The 16,213-nt window shown below is 37.7% G+C and overlaps 1 protein-coding gene across 1 annotated transcript; it reads right to left on the reverse strand.

Annotated features, from left to right (window-relative positions):
* Positions 1-845: 845 nt before the first annotated feature.
* On the reverse strand, positions 846-13,383 carry apip (APAF1 interacting protein). Its single transcript, XM_082535780.1, has 8 exons — positions 13,276-13,383; positions 10,750-10,818; positions 9,414-9,514; positions 7,026-7,074; positions 6,815-6,932; positions 5,923-6,058; positions 3,707-3,874; positions 846-1,519 (listed from the first exon to the last, which is right to left on the reverse strand). Exons 2-8 carry the CDS (start codon positions 10,813-10,815, stop codon positions 1,420-1,422), a joined length of 738 nt encoding a protein of 245 aa, XP_082391906.1. The 5' UTR covers positions 10,816-10,818; positions 13,276-13,383; the 3' UTR covers positions 846-1,419.
* Between the last annotated feature and the right edge of the window lie 2,830 nt (positions 13,384-16,213).

A 16,213-nucleotide genomic window follows, 5' to 3' on the forward strand; every position in this document is an offset into this window, starting at 1 on the left:
ATCATCTGAGTCTTTCTTCATATTCTATTCTTAATGCGTCTGTTGCTGCTGAACTTTTCAGGCTGACAGGCGATAAATATTAATAGGAATGCATAATGGAATGAATATTGGGAATTATAATATACATAATATTAGGATGAGCAGTCTGAGTCTATCAAAATGATATTGTCAGATTTCAGTCCAACTTTCACATTGCTTTATACTTTTAAGTTTTTAAATGCGAATGATTTTTTTTTTTTTTTTTATAGATAAAAATCACTGAACAGCAGCTGCATAGAAAGAAAGAAGTAAAAATCAGAGAACTCATTTCCGTTGAGACATTGTGTCTCTGACATTGTGAGCTTCAGAATGTCATTTTCTGTGTTACAGGCTGGTGTTCGGTTTCTTTTGCAAATGAGCTTACCAGAGATCCTCATTAATCAGTTTGGGGGGGGGGGGGGGGGGGGGGGGGGGGTCTTGGCAGCGTTGGTGCAACACAAAAGAATATTTTTGTTTATGTTTTCTGTACATTTCTTGTTTTCACCAATTTTAAATAAGCCTGCGGCACATTTGACAGTGTTCTGTTTTGAATGAGTGTAGCGGTGGAAACAATGGGATAGTGGCAGCAGAGGGAGCTTGTTAAAAGAACAACAGCTCTGGCTTTCATGAGAAATGAGTATGCCGACGACTGAAGTCATGCTGTGCGAGGATCCGCAGACGCCGTGAGATGCCTGCACACAAATGCACATGCCTGTTCCTGGAATGGTGGTGTGAGAGCGAAACAACGTCCACGGGTACAGAAAGAGTTCTTTCATCCAACATGTGGTCACTTTTGGTAAACAGTGTTTGAGAAAAATGAGCAGCCATTTCTGTCTATGCTGTATTTTTTATAGGTTAAAGATGTGCTTTATTTACATATACAGAACGTCAGGTGTCTCCCTGGGCTTGCATTGAAAAATTAACATGAGAAAGATCGTGTTTTAGAAAGGAAAACTGGATTTTATTTAACTATAGCCGAAAACTTAAGAAACAGAAAACCTACACTTATTTTACACAATTACACATTTTATTGGCTTTTTTTTTTCTTTTCTAAATCGATTGAAGCAGTCAGTGAAATGCAGCGTGATGTTCATGCCTGGCATACACCGAGACCTTGATTTCAGTCCAGTCAGACTTGAATAGAGAAACATTTGAACCTAAGGACATTGATTTGACAGCTGCTCACTCATGAGTTGTCCCACAGTGCTTCACAGTGTTCCTTCAGATTCTTCCAGATCGCAGGCATTCAATCTCCTTCAACTCTGAATCTACCCTTACCATCAAATTTCATCAAATTTGAAGCAGGCTGGCATGAAAGGCAAATGATTACAATCTGCTCTCCTGATTGAACTCCACTAACCTTTCTGCCACAAATGTCTCTTTGAAAAGCACCATCAAATATCAAACTATTCCTTTTTCTTCCATCGGAAGGGCTGAGGGGTCCAGTCCACATTGCTTCATCTGGACTGCAACGTCAAACAGGTAGTCGTAGCATTCGCACCTGGAAAACACAGGAAAGATGCAACAGAAATTATTAAAACTAATATGCTTTTGCAAGATTATGACACAAAATAAATAAATAAAGCCATAAGCAGAGATGGTCTGACCTTTGCACTTTAGTAGAGGGGATTTGTGCAGTCAGGTAAAAGTCTTAAGTCCTGGAGTCTAAGTGGGTGTTGTACAAATTAGTTGCTTATCACGTCATGTAACCACTAGGTGGCGTTTTAGAGCACCCGCTATTTATATTTTACTGTATATCAAACAAACAATGAACATTTGTATCTCTGATAATGTTTATCACATAATGCCAAATATCCTGTTGAGAACAGGTGAAACTATATCAGTGAATATTGACATTGACAAAATTTGCCATGCTGCCACAGACATGCCCTGCAACAAAACCTCGAAATTTTTACAAGTTAGCATAACAAAAGCTTTTAGATTAAACTAACCAAAGAACAAGTATATAAGATTCAATCAAAATGGGGTGTTATTGTGTTTATTCTGTCACACAGGCCTAGAGAATGGTCAGCAACCATTTGGCAACCAGTCAGGAGGGAAAAGTGTTCATCACCCAGCTGGTTGCATACTGGTTGTTGGGAACAGTGATCAAAGGGGAGGTTTGGACACTAGCATGTGGCTATGGTCACCACTAGATTGGTTGGAATATGCCAACTTGTCGGCAAACAAACAGCTTGCCAAGCAGTATTGAAACTGTTGAAAAATGTGATGAACTGGAAACCGAGAACGTTCACCTTGAAAGTGAAAGTCCATCATGCTCCATCAATTTGGAAAACATTCCCTTGTACTCAGAAAAAAGTCAGTGTCTTGCATGCAAACTATAGCCGACTGCAGGAACTTCTAAAATAATCAGAAACCAATCTTTGAGACAGATTTCACCTGATGAAAGCCAGCAACCACTTGGGAGTACACATTTTTCGTTAGCAACCAGAGGTTGGCAGAGGGTTGCCTTTGTGACTGTGGTCTGAAAATGGCAAAAACCTGTTAAATTCAAAGTAGTGAACTTCCTGTTATATTCAGGCAGTGGTTTCAAAAATATTTCCTTTTTCAAAGCCATTCTTCATGATGCCGGGGCATGGCGTTAAATGAAAATGCAAATTTTTCATCATAAAGCATCATCTAGATCTGAAGGCTCTTCTGAGTAAGCTGGTAACTGTGCAGGGGCGGGTCTAGCAAAGTGTTGGCAGGGGTCCATGTAGGGCATTAAAAGGGAAAGGGGGGCACAAGGAAATACTTTCTTATTCTCATTTAAAATGTCTCACTTTTAAAAAAATAATTATCTGAGTCTTACAACAAACGATTGATAGATTGATACATATATACCATCAGAACAGTGTACATCACAGTCACAACAGTGTTTGTTTTCATTCAAAGGCTTTATGATTTTTCCTATAATGGCAGGCCGGTCTCTAGTCAAAATGCCCGGGACGATTTTTTTTGTCCCAGTCCAGCTCTGTATGCAGCTCATCTGCAGTCTGGTGTTACCTACATCTTCCTATTCAGAAGGCAGAATTTCCGAGTTCTGAGTACAATCGAAAGCACCACGACTGCAGTTTTTGTGTTGCATGTAAAAAGTGAGGATAGAATGGCTAGGATAAAATCAGGCGTGGGATTTCTCTCGTGGAAATGTGCACATTATTTTTTCCTTTCTATTGGTAGGTGGCACAGTGCACTTGTGGCAAGTAAGCAAGCTAGAAGACTGGCAATCTTGCTGGGTATCCAGTTACGGAAGCAACACATTAACAAGAGAATTCTGAGTTAAACCAAAGTTACTTTCCCTAGTAACTAGTTACTCTGAAAGTAACGAGTAACTTGAAGTAACTGAGTTACTTTTGATAGAAGTAACTAGTAATGTAACTAAGTTACTAATTTAAAGTAACTTACCCAACACTGCTCATTAGTGATATGTAGATATGTTCGGGCTATCTTTTCATTAACCACAAGAGGTTTTGGACTGATTGGACAACGTATGTATGACTTACAACAACTTAAAATTTCATGGTGAAAGACAACCCTAATGGAAACTCCAAATCTTAACAATTCACCTTCTACGGAAAGTTTGACAAACTATACTAGAAATGTCAAAAACTTCATCAAAAGTCTTGTTTTGCATATCTTATCATGTTTATAGCAACAAGTGGAATAGTGCAGTGAAATAAATGCTCACATAGTCTTCGCTTTTTCCCACGACTCGCCCCACACATAGACACCATGCCTGCGGACAAGAACTGCACATGAATCTGGGTATTCTTCCATTGCCCGAGCCATCCGGTCTTTCAAGTCCTTCTCCTCTGGTGTATTTTCAATAATCGGCACAACCAGGAAGTCATCATACCTGTGTAAACATGACAAATGACACAAAGGCTGATAACTGCTAAAGTTGTTCCTTTTCACCCTTTTCCCACCAGAGTACAGTCAGATACATGCTCTATATGCTTGTTCTCGGAGGCTGACGCTGCCATCAGCTTGCCAGAATCTTTGATTGGGTGGCAATCAAAAGGAGGCAACACAGTGAGGGTAAATCAAGCTTTGAACTTAAAATAGTTGAGCATGAACCCTGTGAGGAGTTGCTGTTTCTCTTATTTGCATTTTATAACCAGGTTTTAGACTGCTGATTAAACAAAACAACCTCAGACCTGTGCAGCATGTTAAAAGCTAAACAGTTCATCATTTAATATAATCTGCTGCCACCCTATTTCAACAGGGTTTAACCATGGTGCCAAAATTTCCTTCATTCATTCAGCTGTGTGGTTAGATAGCTATCAGCACATAACAATGAACACTGCATAAAAGGTTTCCTGACCAACATCAGGGTTATTGGGAAAGAGATGGCAATAAACATGGGCAAGATGATGATGTATAAATAGCCAACATATTAAAAAAAAAAAAAAAAACCCTCTTCAGCACATACTGCGGTTATGCTTTTCTTAACCCCGACCAAAACAATAAACCAAACATGTTTCCACGGAAAGCTCGCTGAACTACTAGGCAAATGCTGGAAATTTCTACTGCCAGATTGAAAGTACACGAGCTTGTGCCAAAACCCTGCCTCGACTTAATCATTCTCGTTGGACAGGTTTCCACTTCATTTACCGTAATTGTTCTCAGCTCATGAGTTTGTTTGGGATACGTTGGATAACATAAAAATAAATAGTCTATACCAGGGGTCGGCAACCTGCGACTCTTTAGTCCTTCTATTGCGGCTCCGCGTGGTTTGGGAAAATAAATTACAAGTACTTAGCTGAAGTGTATTTTTTGTGTTAGTTCTTTTTAAACTTGTAGTTCTAAATTGGAAGATTATTGTGATTTTGAAATATAAAAATAAAATTATATTTTATTATTTTTCGTCGCTCAAAATAAGTGTCACACTCGCGGAAGCCGGTATACACGCTGAAACGCCATGCATTTACAGAGACTTTCAACCCCAGGTTGGCCAATTATGCACTGCAGACCACGCCCCGCCACACACATTTACCAGGTAAAATAAATATAAGTAAATAATATTTATGCAGAATTTTACAAATATTTATTTTTCATTTTTTAGTAAATGGCCTGTATTTGTATAGCGCTTTACTAGTCCCTAAAGACCCCAAAGCGCTTTACACATTCAGTCATCCACCCATTCACACACTGGTGATGCAAACTACACTGTAGCCACAGCGCACTGACAGAGGCGAGGCTGCCGGACACTGGCGCCACCGGGCCCTCTGACCACCACCAGTAAGCAACGGGTGAAGTGTCTTGCCCAAGTGTCTTGCCCAACAACCGAGACTGTCGGAGCCGGGGCTCCAACCGGCAACCTTCTGATTACAAGACGAACTGCCAACTCTTGAGCCACGATCGCCCCGTTGCATAGTAGCATAGTGCTTTATTCCGATATAAGGGTGGCGGCTCACAGCAGTTTTTGTTTGCTGGATCATTTTAGTTCAGCTGGGTGTCTTTCCTTTTTGTTATATTTCTTTAAGAGTTCAAAATGTGTTCGTTACATAAATAAAATGTAATTTTCTCTGTAGCACTTCATGGATTTCATAAGCAACACACTTTAGTTGTTCACAAAAAGCATAAAGGTAAAAAACAATACATACAGTGTTATCTTCATTTTAGATGTCAAAAAGTATTTGCAGCTCCCAGTGTTTTCCTTTGCATAGAAACCGGGTCCAAATGGCTCTTTGGGTGTTCAAGGTTGCTGACCCCTGGTCTATACGTAGCCTCAAGTTTAACATATCTAGTGTCAACCACTTCATTCAAGTTTGTGTTTCTACTCCTTTTCCGTGACCATATTTGCATAACAACTTTGTTACACCATGAGAAAATAAATAAATAAATAAATAAATGCTTAGAAGCTCGTTGGACTTCACTAATCCTTGCTGCTTGATTACATACCGATAGTTTGTGCCTGAGGTGCCCTTACGAATCCCCTTGATCATCTCCTGGTGTGTTATCCTGAACTCTTTGCCAGGATAGAGCAGCGTTGCCATGACAGCAGCCTTCGAGTGGGTGTGTATAACTGCCTGTGCCCCTGTATTTTAGCAAAGGAAGAGGAGATTTTGATGTGTGAGTGTTGTCTATTGGTACAGTCTTTCGCAAACGATAATTTAAAATAAAATAAAAAGTTGTACCCTTCCCCTAACAATGACCTCAAGTTAAACTATGCTTAAGTTACAACTTAAACTGTAATAGTTTTATGTTGTGGATCTCTTTTAAAGTTATTATAGGGTAGGCTATTTCATTAAAGGTTGGCTTCTTATTACAATTCCTTTATTAAATACTGCTTTCATGAGTCTGAGCTTGTCTGCTTGCTAATAAAATCTGTTCCATATGGAAGACATTTATTTTGTAGACAATTTTGTGCTCGTCAATTCACATTTAATCTCTAAAAGAGAAACCTTTCTGGGTATAAAAACAAACAAACAAAAGGAAACTTGACTTAAAATAAATAAAAACAGAACAAACTTCTTGAGAGTTTATGGTTTTCTACAATTGAATTTTGTTTCCATGACAAAACGGTGTACCCATTTAAGTGAACATAATCACAGCATTTAGTACATGAATCAGGAGCATGCACCACTCCCACATTTCATTTAGCTTTTTAAATTAGAAAACATCTGTAATTAAAGAAGTCTTTTCTTTTTTCTGTGTGCTGTACTAAATCATCACTCAGACTAAAAGAACTGCTTCATTTAAAAGATCACTTACAGATCTTTTTCTTTTTTTAATTGGTGTATGCAAATAGTGGCTAACGTGGGTGGTAAGCATTGTGCAAAGAGCGACTAACCTCTCATAGTATAGGCGTTCATAAAAAGTGGTGTGCACTGGCTCTTCTTCAATGTCTTCCAGGCAGGAGGACAGCTGATGTCCCTCTCCTCCATGTCACAAACAAACATATCTTCTGGCTGAAGAACAGAGTTTCAAAACTGTTGATCACTCACATCAATCTGCTCTCTATTGGGCAGAACAAAGTTTCACACCACTTACAGTCTCCTCACCTGGATTCTCTCTTTCTGAACACCTGATGGTGCAATGTAGATCTGGTCTCTGTAAGTTTTACAGCAAATACAGTTAATATCATGAGGATAACGTAGTACATCCTTCTGATGTGAACCTAGAAGTTATTTCTTCATAACTCCATGAGAAACTAAGGGTTTCCACGTCAGAAAAAAAAAACTAGTAACTTAAATTTTGAAGGTATTGCATGGCGGCTCAAAATTTGACGTTACTTTTCCATGTTCATAATTCCATCAATTTTGGCACAATCTCCAACACCACTGGCTCAAATGCAGCCCTGAACCAAGACACAGCCTCCACTGTGTTTTACAGATGGCAGAAGACAATGCTGTAGCTGTCCCCATGCATTTTTAGTCCACTTCCTGTATACCACAGCCTTTTTTTCTCCACCCTTTCCCTTTCTTAAGAACCATTTCTGACGAGTCTTCTGCAAACACTAGATGGACCAACTGAGGGCTAGAGGCATCTCCAAGTTCCTGCATCAAGTCTTTGCTTTTCCTATTTCCTAAGGACATGACTCAAAAAAAATGTTTATCTGCTGAATATCATCTGCTTGCATTTTTAAGCCAGCTGCTTCTTTTGTCCTTTACTTGTCCAGTTTACTCAAATTTTTTAAATGACACTGCGCACCATGTGGACATACGTTTTCACTTAATAGCTTTTTTAAGAAATCACGTCACTGGTGCAAAATCACTTTATATTGTACCATCTTTTGTAGATTCACCTAAAGAAATTGGAACAAATGATTTCCAAGACGTACAAGAAAGTCTGTCTCTTGGAATCAAACTATATCCAAGGACAAAAAATATGAAAAGGGGTGGTTCAAGACTTTTGCAATCCAATTTCACTTTTTTCTTTTTCCACCAGTTAAACACAAAGTTGGCTCAGAGTTTGGCCGTTCAGCTGGAGCACTTTATTGCTCTGCCTTTCCATTTACTTGGAACCGTCTTTGAACTGCAGTGTAAATATCACAACTGTTATGTGTGTAAATATCATGTGACATTTCCCTAATACAGCATTCTCTTTGTTAGAAAACCTGGTATTCTATAGCCTTGTTCACAAGACCTGATGGAACAAAGCCTGGAGTGAAATGCAAACAAATGCAAGTGGCAGTGTTAAATAGAGAAACTCAGCTGATTCCCTCAAAATCTCTGAAACAACCTTTCTTTTTGCTTAAATGTTTTGTGCCTTGACATTTCCCAATAGAGTCTAGTAGATGGAACCATTGTTCCCGTCTTTATCTAGCAACAAACATTTCCAGATAGAGGAGTAGCTTATTGATTTTGAGTGCAAGTTTCGGTGAGGCTGCCTCAGGCTGTGAGTCATTTCTGAGTCAAACCAAAGCAGCTGTGAAGAGGAGGGTGGGGGGCAGGAGAAAAAGGCAGAAGAGCTTAAAATTCAGCCCTGCGCTTACAGCAAACAAAAAAACCCCGAACAACAACACACTTTTGTGTAAAACAACACTACTGCATAATGTATTCTGGCTGCCTGATCGATTCAACATTAGGTCCAATACATATGATTTGTGTTGTTTGGTGATATTTTCTTTTTATCATCACAAAATGCACTGAGCTGATAAATGTCATGGCCGTAAATTACCACGGCATACTCCATCTGTAATGACACAAGCCTGCGTCAAATGTGTCCTATTTTTTTTGGCGGGCGGGCGGGGGGTATGATGTTAAAAAAAAAAAAAAAAAGTCAAACTGAAAGATAGTTATTCTGTCAAACTGCAGGCTTTTTGAGGAATGATCCAAAGTGGAGCTTACAACTGCTCATTTTCTATTTGAATCTAAAGGTATAATCATTCAACAAGATGGAAAACTCTCCCTCAAATCATTTTAGAGTTGCCAGTGTGCATGAAGCTGTGGCTGAATGGTTATCTGGCTTCACTGGAAGTTTCATCAAGTTACCTTGCTGGCTTAAATAAATGTCTGCCATTCCACTCTTCAAAGAGATTTGCTAATGGGAGGTGCTTTCTTTGTAGCTGCCTTCCAAGACAACATAGTTCAAAGATGCTTGTAATAACCTGTCAAAGCCTTCGGTTTGAATTCTGTTTCATTACAGCAAAACTACGGCCTTCTGCTTTTAACCTAGATTCACACACACTGTCAAAACTAATATAACAAACTCCCTATTAGCCTCACCGAATCCTGAATCACTGCCATGCACACACATCCACCAACAAAAAATATTTTTTGGCATCTTCGGCGTTTCCAAAGACATTCGTATTAACGGTGTGCCAATCAGTAATTTTAACAGGAAATATCCTTCACAGATGAGCAACAGAGGATAAGCCTCAACATTTCCAATATTTCACAATGCTCTGCATTGTAAGTTGAAAAAAAATTAAAAATTTACATACGAACCCTTGTTTCAGACTTATCCCTCCACCCGTCCCAGTCACCCATCCCAGCTGGTAGAAGAGCCGACATAACTCAGGAATGAGGACACGTGGATGGTCCTTGTCCTGTAACAGACGCAAAAGTGTAACTTGAGTAACAACAGTTGAACACGTTGCGTCAGCCAGCGTCAAGAAAAGTAAAAACTCATGCACTGCATTTTAAACTTTGAACGCTACAACATTTACACGGCGAACTTCAGTGTCTGCTGATACTTAAAATTGAACGGTATTTGCACATAAAGATAAAATTAACTAGATATTCACAGATAGGGTGGTTAAGAGCCAGATACTTTTTTCCCCACCTCAATATGAAGCTTTGTTTCCCCGGCACAAAAGAATAAATAAATACCAATTAAATTACAACTACCAGTAGCCTATTTGCTTTTAATGTTATACCAAGATACAATCACTTTTTATTGTAGCAAATCAAGGTTTAGTAATGTGGCAACTACATTAACAGTGGAATTTATGTCTGTAAGCAGTACTTCAAATTGCCATAGCAACAGTTCATAGGAAATTATTTGCATATAAAGACCAAAAATGAAAGTCCTCTTTTTTGACAGCTTTACAACCATATCAATCATGGCAGTTCATACATTAACCTTATTAGAAAAATGACATAAAAATCAGGCTTACAGCATTTTATATATCCATAATGTACATTATATAGATTTAGTTTACGAAGACAAACGTTTTCACCGATTCTTTTAACTACAGCACCCTTCGAACCCTCAGCTGGGCCAATAGATTTTAAACGCGCACATCATTAAGCCGTCTACCTCACTAACATCACGCATGAAGCTCAGCTGTAAAGTTACAACCAACAAACTACTCTCTGCATTGTCACTGGAATTCAGTGAGTGATGCAGAAATATAAATGTGACTGAAACTTGATTCTAAATCTGCTGCCAAGTCTCTTGTACTCTGGAATTGTAGCTACTAAAACACACAGTGCAACACCTAGAAAACCGACACAATCAACTCCTTTTATTAGCCCGTGGGTGAGTCATTTTTCAAACTAATTCAGTTAATACATCCTAAGCTCCAAGGTGTGACTGTTGTATTAGCAAGGATAACACAAAGTGCATCAAAATAATTAACTTCAATTAAAATGTTTATTTTATTTTATAATTTTTAGCAGCATTAACTTCCTGTCTTTTGCATTTTACTGTAACAGTTTTCAAATTCTCACAAGTTTTTAATCACCATCTCGCTTAAGAAAGGCATTTAGAAGACTTCAGTTTATACAAATACCTTAACATAAATAAATAAAAATCTCTCATGTCACGCACTACACTTGCCTGCTTTTCAGTGGTCTCTTGACCTGCATCTTGAAAGTCATCGCCGGTGCCGCAAAAAGACGACATCTCCTGTCAAAACAGTTAACGGCATTTAAAAGATGTGTCATAATGTCAACAGAAACTGGGCAACGTAATCGGTAACACTTTATTTGGTGGAAGGAGGAAGAGCGAAGTGATTTAAGGTCAAAAGGGAAAAGGATCAAGGAGGAAGAAGAAAGAATTACAGTTGGACTAATTTCCCTTATTCTTTATTCTCCCACATGTCAGTTTCCAAGAACTGACATGTGGTTTCCTTTGATCAATCTTAGATGCTGAGTAACATGTAAAAGGTTATGCTCCAGCTTGAAATCCCTTGAAAACACATTGTTAAATGTATTTTCCTATTATGCAAGCATTTAGGCTCTTTTCTTTCATTAAGACATAAATTTTCCATGCCTCACTAGATTCAGAACCAAATACAATGATTTATATTGCATTTCAGCACAGGCGAGTGAGAGCAGCATGGCACTGGCATTAATAAATAGAAAGCACTATCATTAGTTTGACGATGAAGTGCGAAGGAGTTTCTTTTATTTGGAGACACATCGTCAATGAGGAAATGAAAAGCAATCAGCAAAGCAGACCATGACAGACAGTCTTTCATATTTACAGCTTCCCATGGTCACACCGTCTGCACGGGCATTAAGCACTGCGTGAACGGTTTGTTTTATTTGTGACTGCCTTTACTTTTAATGGATGATTTTTTTTTTTTTTAAAGGAACTTCTTAGCAAATCTTTTGCTAAATATTAACACCCAACTAAAACAAATTAACACACTGGTTTAACATAGTTGCATAACCTAACTGTAACTGATGTCTGCAAGCTACAGCTATCCAGAAATGGCTGAAGTTGAATGTTGGATGAATTTCGCAGTGTGGATCACACTAATTACAGTTAACTGTTTCCTTTATTCTGCAGTACAGCACTAAAAGTCCATCTGTCCTGTATTTTTTTTTTCCTTTTTTTTTTAAATTTTTAATTAAAAAAAAAAATTAAAAATTAAAATGGCCAAAAGTTGCTTTCTGTCTTTGCTTCCTACATTTTCACATGGAAAGGTAAATTTATGTCACAGACATTCAAGAAAGAGATAAATAATAAACCTTTATTTCAAGTAAATATATAAGGGATAGGGATTTGTTTGTTTTTTTCCTCCATAGGGGACTTTTACATAATGAGGTGCTTGTTTATTCAAACATTCTTCTATATCACATTATTGAAATACCACAAAAAACACACAGATTCCTATTAAAGACTGTAACAAACTCATTCCACACTGCACAACGAGGAGCTTTGTTTTATGGCTTATCTGAGATTCTAACTGCACTGAAAGAAAGACATAGCGGTAAATAACATAATATACATACATGTTTCTAGCATTTGCGATTCAACGTGCAGTAAAACTTTTGGCTTGCATAGCAGGTAGTTACGTACCGGTCTACTATTACAGAGGGGAAAAGCCTATTTTATGCCACATGCCAAACACTGGCAGTACAATTACTTAAAGGTTGTTGTAAATGTGCAATTCCAGTTTGAGAAATAAATAAATAAATACATATATTTATGGAAAATAAAACACAAAAGGATAAACCTTTAATATATTTTCTATCAGCCTTGTCATTCATTTCTGATATGCAGATTTTCACATCAAATATTAACTAATCCATTATATTCAAGACGTTTATCGTCATATACACCGCAAAACACAAGTGGTTACGCAGAACAATGAAATTCTTACTTTGCAGGTTCCCTTCACACAACTAAATAACAACTAACTAAAATGAAGAATAAACTTAACCCTGAGCATAGAGCATATATAACCACGGCGTACTTTTCAGTTCAGTTTCTAAAATCATACATACTGTCAATATAAATGCAGTTAAAGAACATACGTGGACTTTACATTTCACCTCAAGCATTACCCTGTGCACCACAACTACACAGGTGACTTTTCGGTTTGTGTTGCAGTTTCCAATTAAATACAGGCTGCTTGCTAACCTACATAATATATATTGTCAAGTCGAACATATACCATTTGCTACACTGTGATGAAAACAATAAAATCTGATTTATCCGAGTCAGTTTACACCGACAGGAATAATTAGACAGCGCTGCAGTGCAAAACATAGCTTTGATGTTAACTTTGACAAGTGACAGCACATATGAAAGTCTTCTTCTTCGAGGAAACATATGTTATCGCAATGCTCACAACTCAGCATTCAGTGTGAGAAGATGCTCGTTCATCTCAAACAAGGGAGGATTAGGGGAGTTCATCAACTAAGTTCCTGAGGCTGAGCTCAGTCTGGTTGCACGAAAAGTTTGCAGTTGTACCATTTGTGCTAATAGCTATGGCTAACATGTAGCAGTGACGATAGCTTCGAAAAATGGTTCCCGAAGCGTGAAGTCTCGTCGTCAAACGTTAAAACAACGACTCGTTTACCTCGACTCTGTAAGATCAGTAAAATAAAAGTGTAAAATACACCCACTTACTGGACTTTTGGTGCTAAATCAGTCTGTGTGCGATATCAGCGTTCGGACGTCATCAATACGCGACGTGCACAAGCGCGCGTGCAAATACACAACACCGGATGTGATGGCTCATAAACTTTGGCATTTAAACATTTTCGCAGAGCCATCTGCGTTATACGAGCAGGGGGGAATAAAATAAAACAAAACAAAAAGTATTAACCCTTTATGGGGCACTAGTTGAAATGTATATGTAAATTGTCAATTCTAACTCTAGGCTTGTTTTTTTCTTCACTTGTGCCACTTTTTTCAAAACTGTTTATTTTTATGCTGTAAATCAGGCCCAGTGAAGTTACTATATATGGTTACTCACTAATTTAGGGCGCACTTCTTTTTTTCAAAATAGTGTGTATATAAAAACTATAGGAAGAAACAAATATTTGAAGGAATATGTCTTTATGGACACTTTTTTCTTGACTGACACGTTTGCTTTTCACATATCAAAATGCAGCCCTGTCTAGTTACAGACAAAATCTTCACAAATTGCAATAACGTCCAATAAGATATTGTGGCTAAGCATGTATACGTTTTTTCAAAGGTTTATGTTAATTTAAGTTTATTCCCTGAACTGAGTATGCCTGTATATATAAATATAAAGTAGGCAGCTGCAACAGAAAAATTACACACTTTTAAGTCAATTTAAGTGTAAAAATTACACTGCTGTAAGGTCAAAACAAAAAAAATCACACATTTCACTATTTCTGGCTAGAGAATTTTCATAAATGAGTTAAATTTCTCAATGGATCACTGTACACTGATATACAAAGTTGTGACTATAACATTTAGTATGCATCCAATGCATTGTCAAGTATTGTCCTATATCTATCATAGGTTGTTTTGCTTACCAATGTAAGCTTTTTGTGGTAGTAGGAAGGGGTGAGAACCCCATTTGGAATGGGGCATTAAATTAAACCCATAAAAAGTAGAGTAACCATGCCAATGCACCGACATAACAGTTATTAGTCCACACCAGAATATCAAAGTGCAGTTTAATTCATTCAGCACATTTGTACCGGAATCTTTACTATACTATGCTGTGTATAATGTAGTATAATATATAATATGGATATATGGATAATATGGATAACAACTAAGCAAAGATGTGCAAGAATGAAACAAATTTTTTTAAATTACATATTGGTATAAAGACTATACTACATAACAAGGTATATCTGTAATAGTGTGCAGCCCTACAGAGCTGTGAAAATGTAGTGCAAGTCAGGACAGCATCCACAAACATTAGATGTTATGTTGAAAGAAATCTTCTGCCAAAACGTGGGGAACACTTGATTTATGTTGTTGGTCGTTGCTGTTGTTGTTTGGAGACTGTTGAGAGGTGGGGGTTCTCATGTGCAATCCTGCCATCTATACTGTTCTCCGATAAACCCACAGTATCATCAACCCAGGCGATTTTCAGAGAAAATGTATTCATAACAGCATGTTTTTTTCTTAGCGCAACGGAGAGGGAGTGAAAGAGACATGTACTGCTTTATGTAATAACTTTGTTATTGTTCATTACCAATAGCAGGGGTGTTGAACTCCAGGCCTCGAGTGCGGGTGTCCTGCAGGTTTTAGATATCACCCTGGGTCAACACACCTGAATCAAATGATCATCTAAAACCTGCAAGACACCAGCACTCGAGGCCTGGAATTGCCTACCCCTGCCTATAGCATCGTTGTCAGCTATATGGTTTGCCTGTTCAGACTATACAGCATCTGCTACCCTTAAATGCACAACAGTGCCTGTGTTTTACCTGAAGTCAGAAACTTACAGATTATTTCATAAGAATTTGTGCGCCTAGTCTGAACACGCTATCTGTTGGCTTGAAGCCTTTCCACACAGGCACTCCTCCCTCAGTTCATCCTTCTATCTTGTTGAACTCACTCAAAATCCTATTGTGTATGGGGAAGAGAGACTTCAAAGAGCCCTGTGGGCACTCTGTGAAAGTTCCCACATTGGTCACTTTTTAATCTGTCAGACATCAATGAGGGTTTTCCTCTAGCTGAGGTAAGTGGAGCAGTAGGATTTGTGCAACTGTTACCTAAAAATGGCCAAATAATAAATACATAGATAAATGCTCTAAATGCCATTAGCTAGATATTTGATGATCTTTCCTAAACTGACCCAAAATATACAAAATTTATACACTGAGACTTTCCTGGGTCAAATATGATCCATATTCATTCAGATGGATTTTAGAACCATCACCATGGAAAAAAGGTGGCAATAGGGAAGCTTGAAAATGCAAAACTACACATGCCATGTCTGTGAGTATCTTTTTATCCAGCAGTGGTGACAGAGTTCACTGTCATGGAGTATAGGAGTGATGATATATGATCATGTATTATGTCATAAGGAACAGATGTACACTGTATTGCCAAAAGTATTCACTCACCTATCCAAATCACTGGTAGTGTTCCAGTCACTTTCGTGGCCACAGTATTTTAATGGGAACGAAATATCTAACAATAATATTATAGTATAATATAATATTGCCAAGCAAGCTAGAAATGTATTTGAACAACAAGGAAAACAGAATTCCAACTTAATTAAACCAAAAGGATAACATGTAAATATGATAAGATAAAAAAAAACTTGTTCTGGGAATTTATTTTACATTATAACCAAGTATAATCTTTTTTCTTTTTCTTTTTTTTTTGACTGAGGGAATTGTTTATACGCTGGCATAATTCCTCCATGTTAAACAAGATAAAAACATGATTACTGTGCTATGCTACTTATGCATAGAAATGTATTCTATGCATAAGTAGCTTTTCATTTTCATTAACCTAATCCTATATATGACCAAGCAACAGTAAAGTCAGACTATCCAGTAGGGTTTATTTTTTATTTATATTTTTTAATAAAGCAGAAAGCCTGTGAAAGAAAAAAAGAATCAAT

This window comes from Aulonocara stuartgranti (assembly GCF_965226115.1).
Source record: "Aulonocara stuartgranti genome assembly, chromosome: 1".
Classification (NCBI taxonomy): Eukaryota; Metazoa; Chordata; class Actinopteri; order Cichliformes; family Cichlidae; genus Aulonocara; species Aulonocara stuartgranti.